General features: G+C 39.5%; 1 protein-coding gene across 1 annotated transcript in view; it reads right to left on the reverse strand.

Annotated features, from left to right (window-relative positions):
- cd302 (CD302 molecule) overlaps nucleotides 1-15,600 on the reverse strand; it is a 43,418-nt gene extending 27,818 nt beyond the window's left edge. The window contains exons 1-3 of the mRNA XM_043693842.2: nucleotides 15,314-15,600; nucleotides 10,581-10,700; nucleotides 5,801-5,920 (exon numbers count right to left, since the gene is read on the reverse strand). Coding sequence (XP_043549777.2) covers nucleotides 5,801-5,920; nucleotides 10,581-10,700; nucleotides 15,314-15,398 — 325 coding nt within the window. The 5' untranslated portion in view covers nucleotides 15,399-15,600. The remainder of the gene's footprint in view (nucleotides 1-5,800; nucleotides 5,921-10,580; nucleotides 10,701-15,313) is intronic.
- Between the last annotated feature and the right edge of the window lie 5,114 nt (nucleotides 15,601-20,714).

Raw genomic sequence — 20,714 nt, forward strand, 5'->3', positions numbered from 1 at the left:
TGCATGGGTTTCCCCCAGGAGCTCCGGTTTCCTCCCACAGTCCAAAAATGTGCAGGTTAGGTGAATTGGCCATGCTAAATTGCCCATAGTGTTAGGTGAAGGGGTAAATGTAGGGGGGGGGGGGTGGGTTGCGCTTCGGTGGGTCAGTATGGACTTGTTGGGCCGAAGGGCCTGTTTCTACACTAAGTAATCTAATCTAACAGTTCATTATTTGTAGTGACTGGACAATTTGGACTGGATCTTTCATAGAAAAGAATGATAATTGTTATAATTTAATATTAATTTGTTGACTTCTTTGTTTCTTCTTTCTTCAAGTTTTCTCTCTCATCACACATCCTGATTTCTTCAGTTCTGGTGTTAGAAGACTTTCAGTCATAAATTCCTCAGCTACTGCAAGATACTACTGCTTGACAATGATGCAGTCGCGATTCAAGTTGAAGGGACAAATCAATGTTTTTTTCCCAACCTATTCCTTTACCGTATCACTTAATTTAAATTTGTAACATTAAGGATGATGTAACTGATTGTAACATGAATGTGTGAACAGCAATGGTCTTGAATTTGAATACCTGAGTTCAAATGTTAACTTTGGCATTAGATTATTTGTATCAGTGAAATAACTTAGAGAACTTAATTTAGGTGATAATAATCAACTATTTTGGGTATTGACAAATTGGATACATTAATATCATGAACAGGTCTTTACTAAGTAAATAAGCTATTTTACTGCAACATCAACAGGTTGAGAATCTAACATTATGCTTTTTATGGTTCACTGTTAGTTGTGAAAAAGTTAATTTTGGCAAGCATATTGTGGAAATGTCAAAGTCGTCCAAAGGATTAGCAAACTTTGGAAATCTTGGAAAGGGAATGTGATAATACGTCAACAAAGCTTATTAGATGTTTTTAAAACATTTATAGATAGGAGTTAAGAGCAAGATTTACAGATTAGCAACTATCATGACAAAGTGCAGTAGCTTGCTTTGTGTCCCATTAAAGGAGTGTTATTTATTTCTGTTTCCCAAACAATCAATGCCCCTTCTTAAAAGATTGAATCAGAGACTGATGTTAAGGTGCAAAATCCATTAATAACATTCTCCAGAATTATTTTTCTGATTTACATCAACAACTTTAACATCAACTCAATGTAGTGAAAATAATCCACAGTTCATTTTTGACGTGCTTCAAAATGCCCCAGCAAAACTTGTACCAATGTGAAGCAAAGGAAAAGACTTTCAGTGACCGAAGTTATCAAATGAAGTAATAAAATGGTTGATCAGAACTTCAGGACATCACTGGATAAGTTTCTCAGGAAAATATCTTCAGTCCAAGCATTTGTAGCTGCTCCATCAATAACCTTTCCTCCATATTAAGTTCTGTAGTACAGTAGAATTATGTGCTGAGGACATCAAGAGTTCAACTCCTTTCACAACTCATTTGGTAATGAAATAACACTTACTAATCCACAGCAAAAATTGGTTAACGTTCAGCCTTGAGCTGACAATTGGCAGATTACAGTCACATCACAAATTACAGATGATTACCTGTATCAAGACACAGACTAGCCACCATCCATTGACCTTCAATGTCACTGTAATTGCATTATTCTTCATCATCAACATTTATCAAAAGCTTAAATGGCTTGACAGATACAAGAATGAGACAGAGGTGGAGTACTCTGCAAACACTGTGCTGTTCAAAGCTCTTTCTAATATCTAAAAGTCCCAGATTAGGAATATGATGGAAGGATGTAGGTGCAATAACATTCAAGTTCCACTCGATCTAGATGAGGTTATTTTCTCCTGCCATTGAACTCAATATTCCTTACAGCACTAGCATACCATTGTTGTCATATATACAATGTAAAGAATATAGTATAGGATCTCCCTATTCTGCAACCTCTTTTACCAAGGACAGGAACAACAGTTGCAGAACAAGACTATCACCTTTAGGTTCCCAACTGATTTATGCATGATGTGTTAGAAATCGGCTGCTTTTCATTTACGGCCAGAGGGTCAATATCCTGTACTTTAAAAATTTAGCATTACCTTCCTTGGAAAAGTACAAGCGGCCAATAAATGTAATTTTACTCATTTTGACTTATTCTTCAGAACATATAAATATCACTCAGAAAATATCAATTGTTCTTCAAGATCTGATCTAATGAAATATTACAAGTTAATAGCTAAATATTAACTTGTATTTTGCTTCTCAGTCATCAGCTTAGGCCCATATCCATTATTATCCATGGATAAAGAATATCTTGAAAATAAGTTAGAAGATAGTCAACATATCGCTCCATCAATATACAGTCATTATATTTTAAAACAGGTTTCACATGCAGCAATGCGCAGTGAGAAAAATAATCAAATACTAGATGTGGGTTTGCTCGCTGAGCTAGAAGGTTCGGTTTCAGACATTTCATCACCATACTAAGTAATATCATCAGTAAGCCTCTGATGAAGCACTGGTGTTATGTGCTGTTTTCTATTTATGTGTTTAGGTTTCTTTGGGTATTTGGCAATGTCATTTCCTGTTCTTTTTCTCAAGAGGATGTTAGATGCAGTCCAAATTGCTGTGTTTGTTGATAGAGTTCCAGTTGGAATGTCATACTTCTCTGAATTCTTCAGCGTGTCTCTGTTTGGCTTGTTCTAGCTTGGATATGTTGTCCCTGTTAAAGTGGTGTCCTTCCTCGTCTGTAAGGATATTAGTGAGAGTGGTGAAAGTGAGGACTGCAGATGCTGGAGATCAGAGTCAAGATTATAGAGTGGTTCTGGAAATACATAGCATCCCGGAGCTGGAAAAAATCGACGTTTCGGGCAAAAGCCCTTCATCAGGAATCCTGAAGGGCTCCTGTCTGAAACGTTGATTTTCCTGCTCCTCCGATACTGCCTGACCTGCTGTGCTTTTCCAGCACCACTCTAATCTTGACTAGTGAGTGTGGGTCATGTCTTTTTGTGGCGAGTTGATATTCATGCATCCTGGTGGGTAGTTTTCTGCCTGTTTGTCCAATGTACTGTTTATTACAGTCTTTGCAAAGTATCTTGTAAATGACGTTCATTTTGCTTGTTGTCTGTATAGGGTCCTTCAATTTCATTAGCTGCTGTTTAAGTGTGTTGGTGGGTTTGTGGTCTACCATGATGCCAAGAGATCTGAGTAGTCTGGCAGTTATTTGAGAGGTGTCTTTGACTTTGGCTAGGATTTCTAGGAATGTTTTGTCTGCTTGTTTGGGTTTGTTGCTGGGAAATTGGAAGACTGTGTTTATTGGGTTCCCGTTCCTCTTGAAAATGTTGTATCGGCAATTTACTTCTGCTCTTTGTAGAGCAGAATTGTCCAAATGCAGCTTTATTTGTGGGTGTTGGGATGATTGCTTCTTTAGTTCAGTATTTGGTCCGTATGTGTTGTTTTCCTGTAGATGCTGGTTTGAAGTTTCCCATTGGCTGTTCGTTCTACTGTGACATCTAGGAAGAGTGTTTGTTGTTTTCTTCTTCTGGGAATTTTGTGCCAATAAGGATATTTTTGACAGTCTTGAAGGTTTCCTCTAATTTGTTTTGTTTAGTGATGACAAAGGTGTCGTCCACATTGCAGACCCAAAGTTTGGGTTGGATGGTTGGGAGAGCTGTTTGTTCGCTGTTACAGTAATGCAGAGACTCAAACAAACAGCTCTCCCAACCATCCAACCAGAGCATTCTGTGAAGCATGTGTTTAGGTTTCTTTGGGTGTTTGGCGTTGTCAATTCCGGTTCTTTTCATCAGAAGGATTGTATTTGGGATCCAAGTCGATGTGCTTGTTGATAGAGTTCTGGTTGGAATGCCATGCTTCTCAGAATTCTCATGCTCATCTTTGTTTGGTTCCAACTGGAACTCTATCAACAAACATATCGATTTGGATCCCATCTACCATCCTCCTGAGAAAAGAAACTGGAAATTACATCATCAAACACCCAAAGAAACCTAAACACAAACAGAAAGCGAGACCTAACACCAGTGCTTCACCAGAGGCTCACTGATGATGTTACCTAGTATGGTGATGAAACATCTGAAACCGAATCTTCCAGCTCAGCGAGCAAACTCACATCCAGAACTTCAACCTGAGCTACAAATCTTTTCAAAGCTTGATAATGAAATACTGGGAGACAGGACAGTTAAAAGTTAGACAACACAGAAACATTAAAGGAAAGTTAGCATTAAAGGTAGTTAGGAACAGTAGTGGGTCACGTAGCCCATTAAGCCTGCTCCAGCATTCAATTAGATCATGGCTGATCATCTACTTCAATGCCAAGGTCATGCATTATTTCCATATTCATTGTTGTCATTCGTCTCCATAAGTGTATTGAACATGCTCAACAATAGGGCTTCCAGAGCCTTCTCGGGCAGGGACTTCCAAAAATTCTCCACCCTCTCAGTGAAGAAAGTCTTCCTCATCTCAATTTAAATTGATGTTCCCCTTATTTGGAGACTTTGTCCGTTGGTTTTAGATTCACCACCCACACAAACAACCACTTTGACATGCCATGTAAATATTTTGTAAGTTTCAACGAAGTCACACTTTGTTCTTCAAAATATTCTACAGAATATAGGCCTCCTTATTTCATAAAACAATCCTGCCATCCCAGAGATAAATCTCATAATCTCTTGCACTCTCTCTATGGTACGTAGATAATCAGACCAAAACTGTACACAATAATCCAGATGACGTCTCACTAACGCACTGCTGAAATATATCTTTACCCCGTACTCAAATTCCTCTGTGATGAAGGCCACATATCATTTGCATTCCTAATTGCTTGCTGCATCTGCATGCTAACTACTTATGAAGAAGGATATCTAGGTCCCATAGGACATCTGCAATTCTTAACCTGCAGATTAAGAAATGTCTTATCACTTCGGTGCTTTTTCTACCAAAGTAAATAATTTTACATTTCTTCACAATATATTCCATTTGCCACATTCTAGTTCATTCAATTGGCCTGTTTAAGTCTCTTGAAGTCTCCACATAACATGCATTCCCACCTAATTTAGTGTCATTACCAAATTTCAATTTGGAAAACTTGCAGAAGATGCATCAGTTGATGGTGGAATCCATTTTGGATTATTTTAATTTAAAGCTAGCATTGACATTAAAGCCTGAATTGTCTCCTTCTGTGTGGTAGATATTTATTGTTGTATGAGATTAAAACTCTAATGAATACTGCATTTCACATGGTAAATGTTGGACTTCAATGTCTTTGTTGAATATTTAGATCAAGTATCTAGTTCTGAAAAGATGCAGTTAGTTTTTGTTGTTCTGTGCTATTCAGCAGTTACCACATATCAATCTGAAGGACTGTTGAATAATCAGCAGCAATAAATGCATAGAAATTAATTAACTTTGCAAGTGGTTGGCATAGCTGCAGACTTCTTGTCAGAACAATAACTTAACAGAACGTGCCAAAAATTATGTTGCACTGAAAAATCAGTTTTGGCATGGAATTTTGTGATTATGTGAAAAATGCCTCAGTTTTTAAATTTATATAAAAACAATCTGCTGCTTTGACAATATGTTTACAATTAATTTAATACGCTTCCTACACAAGATGACATTGGAAAATAAACCAATAATAGCTCAAAATGCAAATACATTTACAGTTGACTTGCTAGTGTATAATTTATTAAATAGGATGAATAAGTCTTGGATTATGCTTTACTATTCAAATATTTTGATGCACATTATATAATCAATAAAAACAAATAAAGTTTTTGCAAAATTCAATTACTGTATCTTTTTTACTGCATGAAATGGAAAAAAAGCAAATACTTACTGTCTATATCAAAGACCATGCCCAACCAAATAGTTTCAGACTGTACAGTCTTTTTAAACTGGTTAACAATGAACTTGTTTTCCTTTTCATTAAGAATGCTGACAATATTGGCACCTGGGGCTGAGAGAAAAGTAATTGTCACAAACAAAATATAAAAAGTGGTTTCAATTAAATGTTGAATGTTTGGCAAGTTTAATTGCTTCAAAAACAACCTTCAAAACCTATACATTGAAAATGGGATTATTTAATGACGCTATCTGCATTCCTCAATGTAATGATAAATTTGCCCGTGAATTTCAATCATTAACACACATACATGTAGTTAAAGTACGTTAAAACTGTCAAGTTTAATAGAAAAAAGTTTCTATTTAATCATATCTGTATTTCAAACATTAGTTAATAGCTCAAAACAAGTACTTTATAATGGCACAACTAAAATGGTTTTCCTGATGAACAAAATATTCATTTTACAATTCCACTACCCCCCAAGCTATCAGCTATATTCAATAATATTTGCAAGGTACACAAAAGTATAAAAAGGATTAAAAATATATTTGTATGCTAGTTTTCTGTTACAAAGTTTACAATTTTCACGCAAGCAATGACTGAGAACATTTCAGTGAGGCAGGACAATAATATTTTAGAGGAGAGAAAGAAAGTAGTACAACATTGGAAGTTCTCATTGCACAATTTCAGTCAAGGATCTGAGCCAACATGAACAGGAGTTGATTTAACTGCTTGATAGATTGTATTGCAGAAACATAATAGTCAGCTCTTTGTGGAAGCTATGGTGACAAAACCATCAGCATTCACAGTTAACATTTCTGAAATGGACAGCAACTCGGGGATCTGAATCTTACGATATTTTGGTTCAGTCTGAATTGCACAGAGTATTTTGAAAGGATTTTTATTGTGAGGCCTCGTGAGCTTCTGAGCCATACATAACTAAACTCACCTCACATCTGATTCTGCTCCATCCTATCATGCAATATGCACAGATCAATTTGCCACTGGTGGATAGCCTCGAAAAGATGGCATCTCTTGTGCCTGCATCATCTTTAAAAGGCCACTATGCTGCTGAGTGAGCAATGGCATTCTGAAGCTGTCCTTCTCCAGACAGAATCTGAACATGCTGGAAAAGGGCAAAATGGGAGGGCAACTCTCTGACAGAGATCTGGAGGGTCCTCATGAAGGGGGTGGTGCAAAGAGGCAATCTCTTCCACAGGAAGCCATGACACTGGACCTTGACAGTCTGTTTCAATATTGCTACGGAGGTCAGTATCATATCCACATAGGGAAATAGCCAGAACTGCCATAAGAAGGTCAATGACTTCTCTGCTGCACTAGGACAAGTGCCACAGTCACACTTATTCTCCTCATCCCTGAGCTCATGCTCTATCACTCTCACTACTGCCTGCAATAGGTTTCCTCACACACTGTCACTTGCTTCAAACTCCCACATGCACGTCCCCCACACTGCCTCCTTCCTCCCTTGGAATACCTTACCAGTTTTCACCCATTTGCACCACAAACAACAGTTGTGCTATTCATTTTATTTTAGTTAAAAATCACAACACCAGGTTTAGTCCAACAGGTTTATTTAGAAGTACCAGCTTTCACATTGCTCTGAATAAACCTCTTTGACGAGAACCTGATGTGTGATTTTTAACTTTGTCCATCCCAGTCCAACACTGGCACCTCTAAATCATGGCTTCCACTTTCTTTTAGTAAATGAGAAGACAACCCATAACACAAGCTTAATTGAGATTTTTGAGGAAATGATGAAGATGAGGGTAGGGCAGTGGATATTGTCTACATGGACTTTATGCAGTCATTTGAGAAGGTCCCTCATGGTAGGCTGGTCCAGAAGATTAAGTCACATGGGATCCATGGTAAGTTGCTAAGTTGGGATACAAAATTAACCGGTCATTGAAGACAGTGTAGTTCTGGAGGGCTGTTTTTCTGCCTGGAAATCAGTCACCACTGGTGCTCCATATGGATCAGTGATAGGACCTCTGTTATTTATAATAAAAATAAATAATTTGGATGAAAATGTAGATGGTCTAATTAGTAAGTTTGCAGATGATACAGAAATTGGAGGAGTTATAAACCGTGAAGAAGGTTATTACAGAATACAGATCAGTTGGAAAGTTGGGCAGAGAAATGGTAGATGGAGCTTACTGTGGACAAATGTGAGGTGACACATTTTGGGAGATCAAATGCAAGATGAAGGTATATGATAAAAAGCAGGACCTTTTGGAGCATCGCTACACGAAAGCATCGGGGAATGCAAGTCCATAGGTCCCTGAAAGTGGCAAAACAAGTAGATAAAGTTGCATACAGCATGTTTGCCTTCATCAGTCAGAACACGGAGTATAAAGGTTGGCACATCATGTTGCAGATATATCAGACTTAGTTAGGCCACATTTGCAGTCTTGTGTGCAGTTCTAGTGTCACACTATAGGAAGGAAATGAAGGCTTTGGAGAGGGTGCAACAGAGTTTTACCAGGAGGTTGCCTGGATTGGAGTGTGTTAGTTATAAGAAGCTGAAGAAACGTGGATTGTGTTCACTACAGCAGAGGAGATGGGCGACTTGATAAAAGTATAACAAAATTATGATAGTCTTTTTCCCCCAGGGTGGAAATGTCAAATAGTAGGGGGCATAGATTTAAAGTGAGAAGGAGAACATCTTTTTTGAAAAAAAAAAAGAGGATGGTAGGTGCCCGGAATGTGCTACCAGGGGAGGTGGTAGAACAGATATGGTGGCAAAGTTTGAGAGGCATTTAGAGACAAATGCACAGGCAGGGAATAGAGGGATACTGACCATGTTCAGGCAGATGGAATTAGTTTCGAATAGCATCGTGTTCGGTACAAATATGGTGGGCTGAAGGACCTGTGCTGTCCTATTCTATGTTCTATAACAGGGTAGAGAGAGCCCGTACTCCTGGATGGGTGCCAGACATTAGGTTTCTCACTGCAATGTCTCCAGCTGCTGCTCAAAATCTGAAACCTCAAGTTTTTCCAACTGACACTTCCTGCACATGTCATTGTCCAGGACACAAGGAATGCCTGGAGTTGTCACGTAGGAAAGGGTGCACCTTCCACAGGACTAAGATGACTTATTGTAATTTTGTAAACTGAGTCTTCAATAAACACTCACCAGCCTTTCATCAATCAGCCCCTTCCCTAGTGTTGAGGAAAAGATTTGAACTTGAATATTTTACTTTATTCTTAGTGTCTACAAATCTCAGATTTTAATTTACTGAGAAATTTGAATCCTATAATGTAAACAGTCACAAATGCCATCTTCTGTGGCTGTGCAAATTTTCATGTTCCCTTTTAAACTTGCAACATTTATTTCCAGTGTTACTTCTCCAATCATAACCACATCGTCTGCAGAAAAGAGGTCTTTACATTCTACAATTTATACTCTGGAGTCCATCAAATCTTTCCTTGGCCATATCATCTTCATTTACTTCCTGTTTCTTTGAAATATTACTCATGGATGTATACCAATGAAAGCAAGTTCTATCGCTACAACATTTCCCTTTGTGAAATCAGTCTCTACACCATCAGCCTGCCAACATCCAGTCTTCAAAGAAATGCAATCTCCTCCAATTAAACAAATGTGAAGAATGAAACCATTACCTTCTTTGCTACCCTAATTCTAGTACTCTCAGGATCAATCTCATTGGTCCCCAGTGTCTGTTTCAGCTCAATCAAGTTGTTCTCGTTCTTAGTATCCTATTCAAATCAGCATTTACCTTCTGACCCCACATACTCTCCACTAGAAAAACTGTCCACTTCTGTCTTTTATGCATCACTTCATTTTATTTCTATTTCAACCCATCAGATGCTAAAACTCCTATCCATGGCTTTGTCATTTCTGACTTTGATAATTCTATTGCTTTTCTGGTTGTCCTTCTATCTTACACATTACATAAGTTTGGGCTAATCTTTTTCACACCAGGTCTCACTTACACATCACCCCTCTCCTAACCTGCTACCCTGGCTCGAGTACTCCAACTCTTCCAATTTGAAATGCTCATCCTCATCTCATGCTTACCCAGAACCTCATCCCTCCCTACTGAAGTAACCTGCTCTTGTTGGTCAAACATCTCCTTGAAACTCTGATTCTGAGCTTGAGTGCATCTTCCCTCTCTTTGCCACACCACAGGCAGAAGTGCTTTCAATGTGGAGGCCTAACCCCTGGAATTCCCCTCGTAACCTAGCAAGCACTGCTGCCTCACAGCGCCTGAGACCCGGGTTCAATTCCCGCCTCAGGCGACTGACTGTGTGGAGTTTGCACGTTCTCCCAGTGTCTGCGTGGGTTTACTCCGGGTGCTCCAGTTTCCTCCCACAGTCCAAAGATGTGCAGGTCAGGTGAATTGGCCATGCTAAATTGCCCCTAGTGTTAGGTAATGGGTAAAATGTAGGGGTATGGGTGGGTTGCGCTTCGGCGGGTCAGTGTGGACTTGTTGGGCCAAAGGGCCTGTTTCCACACTGTAATGTAATGTAATGTAACGTAATCTAATCTAATGGGACTCTCCTCAAAACTCACTACTTCAATAGATTTTTGCTAACTTTGCTCTTACATTTCTCTTTGGTTTGGCATTTCTATCTGAATAAACTTCTCTAAAGTACTTTGGAATTTTCTTCTGTGCTAAAGGTGCTATCAAATCCAAGTTGTTCTATCAGTAGCCATCATCTGAAATATTTATAATAACACTGCATAACATTTATTAACTTTTAACGAATATTTTAAGATGAGATTCAGTACCAGTTTCTTGGCAGATTTCCTGAGCTCTGTTCATTTTATAGCCAATTCCTGGAGCCGAAATGAAAGTGTACCACTTGTTTCCAAACGGAATCCATGTGACATCAGAATCAAAAGCACATTCTTTTAAAAAGAACAAAATGTTGTTATCTGCAGTTTTCAAATTCATAGATCTTCAAAATTAAATTTCCAACAGTTAAAGTTTCAGGAAGCTTACCATACTTAATGGCAGGGTCTGCATTGGTCACTTGTGTAATATTGTACACATACTCATTCCAACTCACTTATATCCCTCTGTTTCTCTCCAATTGTTACCTGCAGATGGTTGTGTGGGGGCCTGTCCACTGGCTGCAAATTCAGAAATAATCTCACCACAGTCAGTTTGGGAAAACACTTACCTGTCCATTGTTGACCTTTTGAGTTCTTGAGGGGACTTTCAAAAAAATCCTATTCTTTGCATATATTCTACAGAGATTGGTAGTTTCCTGCCAGTAATACAATACAACCTAAGCATTTTTCTAGGGCTAGCAGAGAGTTGATTTGAAAATTGAGTAGACTGTGTGTTTCCATCCAGCATTGAAGAATCCGCCAGCCAAGCCCACTTGGGTACTGGTGGAGGGAGGTCAACCTGGTATGGCCAGGACCAGTTGTTGATTAAACACTAGTGCAGCAGGGTGAGTCCCTTGTGTTAGACCTTAACTAACTGTGCATTGAATGTGTAGAGAGTGTACGTTGAAGATGGGGAATGGCGTGGAGCTGCTGTGTATTAGAAATGAAAACATCCAGGCAGATGGAGAGTATTCCATCACACTCCTGACTTGTGCCTTGCAGATGGTGGACAGCTTTGGGAGTTTGGAGAGGAGTTACTCACTGCAAAATTTCTAGCTTTGGACTTACTTTTCTCGCCACACTGGCCCCAGTTAAGTTTCTCTTCAATAGTAACATGCAGGATGTTGACAGTGGGGAGAATTCAGTGATGGCAATGCCATTAAACAAAGGGAGATGCTGATATACTCGATTGTTAGAGGTGGCCCTTGTCCAGCACTTGCGGAGCAAGATTGATATTACCCACTAATCAGCTCATCTGGATTTTGTCCAGGTGTGGCTGCATATTGATGTGGGCTCCTTCAGTATCTGAGGAGTTGTGAATAGTGCCAAACATTGCCCAATCATCAGCAAATATCCCCACTTTTGGTCTTATGATGTAGGGAAGGTCATGAATGAAGCAGTAAAGATGTTTGGGCCGAGATGTTACCCTGTGGAACTGCTGCAGAGATGTTTAGAGACTGAGATGATTGATTTGTTAGTAAATGATTTTACTGAAATTATTCCAACCAACTAACCAAAAAGTGAGAACCAAGTAAAACAGTGCTGGGGCAATTCAGCATTCCTGGTCACAGCAGCCATTATAGGATTTGTGCTTCATGACTGATTTTCCAAACTATCATTTTCACAATGTGGTCTTCGACTATGTATAGAATAGAAATGTTTGTTTATACAAGGAATTGGGCACTTAAGTGTTAAGAGTTTTTGTCATAAAGGATCAATTCTAGAATGTACAATATATTGAATGTTGTTTGTATCAGTCGTGATATCATGGACAGACACATTCCTCAGCATGTCTCTTGAGGTCTGTCCATAATGGGCATTGGATGAGTTGGCAATGGTGAGGTAAGGGGAAAAGGTAGAGGGAAATTAAAGTTGATATTGTATTGACATAAGGACTAGAAGGTGTTAAAGGATGGAATAGAAAAGAGCCTTGGGAGATAGGTAGGTGGGTATAAGGTAGCATGGGGTGAGTTGAGAGCATAGGGTGCCATGGATGACTCATTGAGAATGAAGTGGTGAGAATACAAAGGATGTTTTAATCTTTACTTTTACACTTTTAACATAGTGTTGGAGTCCTCAGGCAGGATTTCTTCCTGGAAGCTTGCTTCACTCATCCAGAGTTGCCCAGCCCAATTCCCCATCCAGCCTGCCCTGCTCGACCAAAAATGGGAAGTGCCATTTTTAAAGGTTGGTTTGGTAGAGCTGGGATTTCTTGCATCTCTGCACACCTGACCCAGGACTAAATGAAATTGTGCCTGCATGTTTAAGGTGGTGGATGGGATGCCAACTTCATGTGGTTCTTTGTCCTAGATGACTTCAAGCTACTTCAGCACTGTCAGATTACACTCATTCAGGCAAGTGTAAAGTATTCCATTATATCCTCCCTTTTAGCTGGTGGACAGGCTTTGGGAGGTCAACATGTGAATTACTTGCCATGGAGTTCACAGCCTCTGTCCTGCTCTTGTAGTCACATTCTTTATATAGCTAACCTAGTTTAGTTTCTTTCTCTCAGGTTTTTGACGGAGGGAACAACAGTGGCTACAAGAGCAGCTCAGAGATATTCCCCAAAACCTGTCCACCATCTACAAGACAAGTCAGGAATGTGATGGAATTCTCCCCACTTGCCTTGATGCGTGTAGCTTCAAAAACACTCAAGAAGCTGGACACCTTTCAGGACAAAGCAGCCCACTTGACTGGCACATCAACAAGCATCCTCTACCTCCATCACTGATGCCACTATCTACAATACACACTGCAGAAATTCAGAAAAACAGCATCTGCCAAACCCACAACCACTTCCATCTAGAAGGATTAGGGCAGCAAATAGATGGGAACATCACCACCTGCAAGCTCCCCTCCAAACCACCCACATCAATGCAATAGTCAAGAAAGCACAACAATGTATCTACTTCTTCAGGAAGCTAAGGAAATTCAGAATATCCATAAAGACCCTCAATTTTTTTTATTGATACAACACAGAAAGCATCTTATTTGGATGCATCCCAGCATGGCATGGCAACTGCTGTTCCCAAGACCGCAAGAAACCATACAGAATAGTGAACACAGCCTAGTTCATTACACAAACTAGTCCTCCATCAATTGACTTCATCTTTATTTCCTGTTATATTGATTGCTTTTCCAATGTAAAAGTCCCCTCTCACCCCGGTTATATGCTCTTCTACTCTTCTGTTGGTCAAAAGTTTGAATATACATACGAATAGATTCAAGAATGGCTTTCTCCTGCTGTTATTAGATTTTTGAACGGACCTCTCAAATATTAATTCTGATCTCTCTCTGCACCTTCTCTGCAGCTGTAACATTGTTCTCTGCAGTCCATGCTGCTACCCTGACACACTTTGTATGCTATGATCTGCCTTATAGCACGCAAAACAATTTTTACTATCTCTGTACGTGACAACAATCATCAAGGCCCTATTTAATTGCATTAAGACATCCGTGTTCCTGTACTCAAATCATCTTACGATGAAGACCAACGGACCAGTTGCTTTTGTGATCACCTGCTGCACCTACATGCTTACCTTCAGCAACTGGTGTACAAGGAGTCTCAGGTCTTATTGAAAATTCTTTCGCAATTTATAGCCAAATAAGAATCAGCCTACTGCTCTTGCTATCAAAGTGGATAACCTCATATTTACTCATATTATAATGTATCTGCCATGCATTTGTCCACTCACACAGCTTTTCCAAATTATTCTGAAGTATCTCTACATCCCTACAGCTCACCTTTCTAAATCAGAGATGGCACCTTTACATTGAACTAAAGTCAAAAGTCTAAAGAAACAGAGAGATGGCAGCTGTAGAAATAGCAGTGAATGGGAGCTCTTGATCACACCACACGTAGAACAGGGAGTACCTTTTCCTTCAGTAATCTATCCTCCTTGATCTTAGTTTCCTTGCCTGCTTCAGGTAGTTTCCTAAATTAATCACAATAGCTGTTAGTGCTATTAACAAAGGCATCAAAGTATACCTGCCAAATTCTAGAAGGTAAATACAATAATATACTCATATGTCAGATGCCCCATGGTCAGGAATATCTCAAACCAGTGATTGCAACTTTAATCATGACTGGATTGGCAGAGAGAACGGGCCATTGGATTAAGTACAGCTGATAAGGTGATGTGGGAGCTGACACGAAGAAAAAAAAAAGTGATTTAATTCAAATCCAAGCACAAACGTTTGTGCGTGCGTGTTCGGAAAGAACAGAATAGTTTATAAAAACCCTATGACACAGTACGTCCAATCAACATCTTTAGAGGCTGACGAAATAACAGAATTAAAATTTGATTGGGTTACCTTCACGTCCAAATTATTTACTTAACAGATTATTGTTTTTACAAAACGGCAATTCTGGCTCGGACGTTTGCAGAGATTGCTGTTTCCCTACTGCAACGTGCAATTTTTTTCCGAAGACAGTTAACGAGGACAGGAATGTTTTGGTAAAAGATTCTTTCAATTTAATGTAACTTTTCCACAATTAAATTTCCGCCCGAGCAAAATTGGCCATTAGGGGGCGACTGATCTAGCCTTGGATAACATTAAAGTTATGTTGTTTTTAAAATACAATGGTTGTATCATTTCGAAAATAACTAAAAATTACCACATGGTGACGTAGTAAACAAATCACAAATTTCCTCTGGTAACGAACATTGCCTCATCCCTAGGCTTCTGTAAAGATAACATTTCTGATCAAATTGGGAGTAAAGTTTAAACAGTTTGTTGGAGATAAATTTCCAATGTTATTACCAGGACCATTTCATTCTAACTTTCTGATTCATACCTCTCACCAGAGGAGGAGAGGCAGCGAGGAGCTACAAATATTAGCGAGGACTTTGAAGCAGAAATCAGTAATACTGACTGAAGAAAAATTCAAAAGGTTTCAAACTCACCCGGAATGATTGTTAACGACAAAGAAGGCAGGCACAGGGCTAACAGATACACCAAGTAGAAAGTTCGAATTCTCCTAACGTCCATGTTTAAACCTCAATGTCCCACACTTTTCACAATGTCTGAAAACAGATATGACGAGCCATAACTCCAACCTCATGAACATCTGAACTTTGGATGCGTCATGTTTGCGTTTCTTGTAACATGTTGCAAAACTAACTGAAGAAGAAGAATAAAAAGCAAAAGCTATCGCCACAGGCAGGAAGTAAGCTGCAAAGACGACACATGTCGAAAGAGCAAAATGCATATTTAGTTATAAATCTGCGCGCCTGATTCGACCACGACCAATGGATCAAATTATCAAGCGCCAGAATTTTTTTAAAACAAATCAAATTTAGTTGTTGATGGAAACTAACTTTGTGATCTAAATATTCCAGAAAGCTTGATTATTACAAAAAAATAAATGGATAAGAATTGAAACTTCGTATTTAAAAATCAGCACAGCTTGTTTATTTTGTAATACGCGTCAATGGCCCCGCCCTTAAAATTCTAACCCAGTTTTACCACTTTATTTTTACTTAACCAGCACAAATGCTTTCCCCGAAGAACAAAGTGAGATGGGCTGTATTTTTTAATCCAAAAAAAGCTAATGAGATCTAGCCCTTCCTGTCTTGCCCACCGAAATTTGAGATGCCATATGGATGTCAATGAATTAAGATTTAATTAATCTAATTTGACACTGCATGGCACGAAACGGAGGAAAGCGTGAGATGTCATAAAGTGGAATAAGTTGTTTCAGCCTGAGTATAGGTGACATCACAGATGAACGTGCACATTCTGGATTAGTTAGGAGAAAGTGAGGACTGCAGATGCTGGAGTACCAGAGTTGAAAAATGTGGTGCTGGAAAAACACAGCAGGCCAGGCAGCATCCGAGCGGCTGGAGAATCGACGTTTCGAACATAAACCCTTCTTCAGGAATGGTCCCCGAAGAAGGGCTTATGCCCGAAACGTCGATTCTCCTGCTCCTCGGATGCTGCCTGGCCTGCTGTGTTTTTCTAACACCACATTTTTCAACACATACTGGATTAGTGACAGACCAGTACAATAGTGGATTTGAGGCGAGTAGATAAAACGGATCCTGAAAACCGTATCATGGGTCTTAGCACCAGTAGAACTGGTTATTCTCCCAGTAATATTAGACTTAAAATAATACTGGTTATGGAGCCGGTAATGCTGGTCAAAACGTTAACTCTGCTTTCTTCCCACCCAGATACTGCCGAACCTTCTGAGTTTCTCCAGCAATTTCTGTTTTTTTTTCAGATCTCCAGCATCCGGAGTTGTCTATGTTATCTTAGAGAATAATGCTTTCTCTCTTTCAGGCTATTTAAATGAGTCATTGGTCACCGTTCCTCTCGGTACAAACTCCTGTTAGCTTTCCTGTTCGATTGTTATGTCTGAGCAGCCACTAAATGTTGTAGACGCTGTCTCCTAATTATTCTGGCGAACAACAAATCCACAATTTCTGTCCACATGCACTGTAAACCCAGGTGGCAGTTTCCCACCTGATCCCCTTTTTTTATATAGGTGGAGACAGTGATAGTCTTCACTGTCTGGCCTCCCTTTACTTTGCAGCTTGTCTGTGGGGCTAATTACCCAGCCTTTATCTCTCTTTGGTCTGTGACAGCTTCCAGACCCAGTTTCCCTTGGTTTATGGGTCTATGGCTAATTGATAACAATCAGCCAGAATTGTTGCCTGAGCCCTGAGACTTTTCAAGAGTTGGATTTGAAAAGGGATTTTGAACCCCTCAGGGAGAAAATGCTGTACATAGGATGTGTAGGTGGCTCTAATTTTAAATACTATTCCCACTGGTTAAAAGTCAGCTACTGAAATCATGTTGAAAGTTTCTTGACCAGGTTGTTTCTTAGAGGTTTGGATGTTTTGTAAAATGCATTTAAAATGGTTCCTTACTTCTTCAGATACAGTAGCACTCTGTTTGGTAGGACGGATTAAACTTGGTGAGCATTTCCCTGTCAATCTGCTCTTCAACAAGAGTGTTCAATAATGGATGGACCATTTTAACTGTTGAGCTCATCTTTCAAAAGAGATAAAGAAGGTATTCACTTTTTCTTCATCAAATGTAGAAGTCACATGGCCAAACTTGAATACTTTAGTCCTTACGTTTCCACAGAAGGAAAAGTTAGCAAATTTGTGAATGGTATGCACTAGTTTGACTGATTTTAAATACTTTAAAGGGGAGATCTAGTACATTCAAATTGAATGCGGACCTCTCTCGGTGCACCTTCTCTGCAGCCATAACATGTATTCCTTGCTCTATTCTATTATCCTAATGCACATTGTTTTGTATGCAGTACAAAACTCTCTACCGAGGTACGTGACTATTATAATTAAAATCAAAATCCATTTCTGCACAGAAATATTACTAGGTTTTTTACTTGCTTCTCTTCCTAGGCCACAGCTGCTTTTATTTTCCCTTCTCAGGTTAAGCTGTCTCAATTTAAATTCTGCTGCGTCTTTGCCTCTCTTTCCTGAGATGCTCTTTCTTTAGTCCTTTCCTACTTTTCTCATTCTTCTATCCATTCCTGGAATTTTCTTTTCTACTTTGGCATTCTACTTCTAATCGTCTGGAATAACTGGGAACCTTGAAATTTTTTTTTTATTTTCAAAAGGCCTTTGATTGGATACCATGTCAAAGGTTAATACACAAAATAAGAGCTCATGGTGTAAAGTGTAACATGATAACATGGCTATAGGACTTGTTTAGCGAACACAAATCAAAGTCAGCATAAATGGATAATTTTCGGGTTGGTAAGATACAATAAACAGATTGCCACAGGGATTAGTGCTGGGACCTCAACTATTTACAATCTGTAACAGTGATAATTGGATGACAGGATTAAATGTATGATTGTAAATTTAACCTTGTTAATAGAAACCTTATTGGTAAAGGTTTGGGGGCAGATAGGAAAAAAAGATTAATCACAGTCAGAGCAGCGACAATTTTCTGAAATGGTTGAGTAAATTCAAGAGGCCAAAGGGGCTGTGTGCAAATCTTAATTATTGAATGCATCTCTTCTACCTTTATTGTCATTACCTTAAGCAAATGGAAACAAATGACAGGAAGTTATTGGAATGAGATATTGAGCTTCATTGAAATAACATGAGTCCAAGAACAGAATAGTTAAAGTAGGAACAAGATAAACGATTGAAAATGACAAGTGACAAGAAGTCAAGGTCATGCTAGTGACTAATTGTCGGTGCTGTTTAAAGTGGTCGCCTAAACTGCATTTGGTCTCCATTGTCAACCATATTGTGAGCAGCAAAAACAGTAAAGTGAAAGAAGTACAAGAAAATCAGCAGGTCCACGTTTCCTAAAAGTGGCAACACAGGTGTCCAAGGTGATTAAGAAGGCATAGAGTACACTTGCTTTCATTAGCTGGGTCATGGAGTGCAAGAGTTGGCAAACCAGGTTGCAGCTCGATAAAACCATTGTTTGGTCTGAAAAAAGTCCTCTGGGTTTCCTGTTGATCAAATTTAATTGCTGACAGCATAGACTGATGGAAGATTTTCTGAATAAACTTTGGATTCAAAGTTTGTGCGAAGATTTGTCGCTCGGGTGCTCGTTGTTGTGGTTCTGTTCGCCGAGCTGGAAGTTTTTGTTGCAAACGTTTCGTCCCCTGGCTAGGCGACATCATCAGTGCTTGGGAGCCTCCTGCGAAGCGCTTCTTTGATGTTTCCTCCGGTGTTTATAGTGGTCTGTCCCTGCCGCTTCCGGTTGTCAGTTTCAGCTGTCCGCTGTAGTGGTTGGTATATTGGGTCCAGGTCGATGTGTTTGTTGATGGAGTTTGTGGATGAATGCCATGCCTCTAGGAATTCCCTGGCTGTTCTCTGTCTGGCTTGCCCTATGATAGTAGTGTTGTCCCAGTCGAATTCATGTTGCTTGTTGTCTGCGTGTGTGGCTACTAAGGATAGCTGGTCGTTCGTTTCGTGGCTAGTTGATGTTCATGTATGCGGATTGTTAGCTGTCTTCCTGTTTGTCCTATATAGTGTTTGTACTATACACTACTAATGTAGTGTACAAAATACTATGCAAGGACTGCACAAAACACTATATAGGACAAACAGGAAGACAGCTAACAATCCGCATACATGAACATCAACTAGCCACGAAACGACACGACCAGCTATCCTTAGTAGCCACACACGCAGACAACAAGCAACATGAATTCGACTGGGACAACACTACTATCATAGGGCAAGCCAGACAGAGAACAGCCAGGGAATTCCTAGAGGCATGGCATTCATCCACAAACTCCATCAACAAACACATCGACCTGGACCCAATATACCAACCACTACAGCGGACAGCTGAAACTGACAACTGGAAGCGGCAGGGACAGACCACTATAAACACTGGAGGAAACATCAAAGAAGCACTTTGCAGGAGACTCCCAAGCACTGATGATGTCGCCTAGCCAGGGGAAGAAACGTTTGCAACAAAAACTTCCAGCTTGGTGAACAGAACCACAACAAACTTTGGATTGGATGGCAATCAAGCATGATCCAAGTCTTTGGGTGATGATGTAGGCAGTCAAAATATTGAGATGTGCAAACTTTATCAGGTTTTCATTTATTTTAACCAAGAGTTAGACAGAGACACACAGAGAGACAGACTCATATCCATAATGCAGCTTTGGAGGTTTTCTTCCTATGATTCCCTAGGTTTGTGAAATTAAAACCAAGTTTTACGAACTTGCTTGGCAACCATCCGCACAGGGGCCCAACAATCTTATCTTAACCTCATCTTCACCTATTTCCCTGTAACATATGTACTCTACCTGTCCACGTGGTATTGGTATGAGTGACCACTCTCCGGTCATCTTGGAGACAAAGACCCACCTTCAAATTAGGATACCGTCAGTTGTGTTGCGTGACACCATCAAATAAAAGTGTTAATTACGAACAATGGTGGACAATAAACAACTTTCTGGAGGCTCCACAAATATCCCAATCTTTGTTGATGGCAGAGCCCAGTACACATCTGTGCAAAAGATGTGGGAGCATTTGCAACAATCTACAGCCCAATGTGATAAGTGTGAATCGACCTCAGTTCCCAGCATCAGAGATGCAAAAGTTTAGTTGATTTGATCCAGTTGGTGATATCAAGAAATGGTTGGAGGCAAAAATCATGGGACATAGTAATACTCTGGCAATAGTACTGAAGATGTACATAGTTAGGGGCATGGCAAATTCTGCTAAGCTGTTCCAGTATAGCTTTAACATTGAATAAATACCAATCTTTTAGAAACTTGCTGACATATATCCTGTACACAAAAAGCAGGACAGATCTGCCCCATAACATTCAATAGCATCACCATAATGA

The sequence above is a fragment of the Chiloscyllium plagiosum genome, unplaced genomic scaffold, assembly GCF_037043375.1.
Source record: "Chiloscyllium plagiosum isolate Xiang-an unplaced genomic scaffold, Cpla_swu_hap1 HiC_scaffold_7, whole genome shotgun sequence".
In the NCBI taxonomy this organism is placed as follows: domain Eukaryota; kingdom Metazoa; phylum Chordata; class Chondrichthyes; order Orectolobiformes; family Hemiscylliidae; genus Chiloscyllium; species Chiloscyllium plagiosum.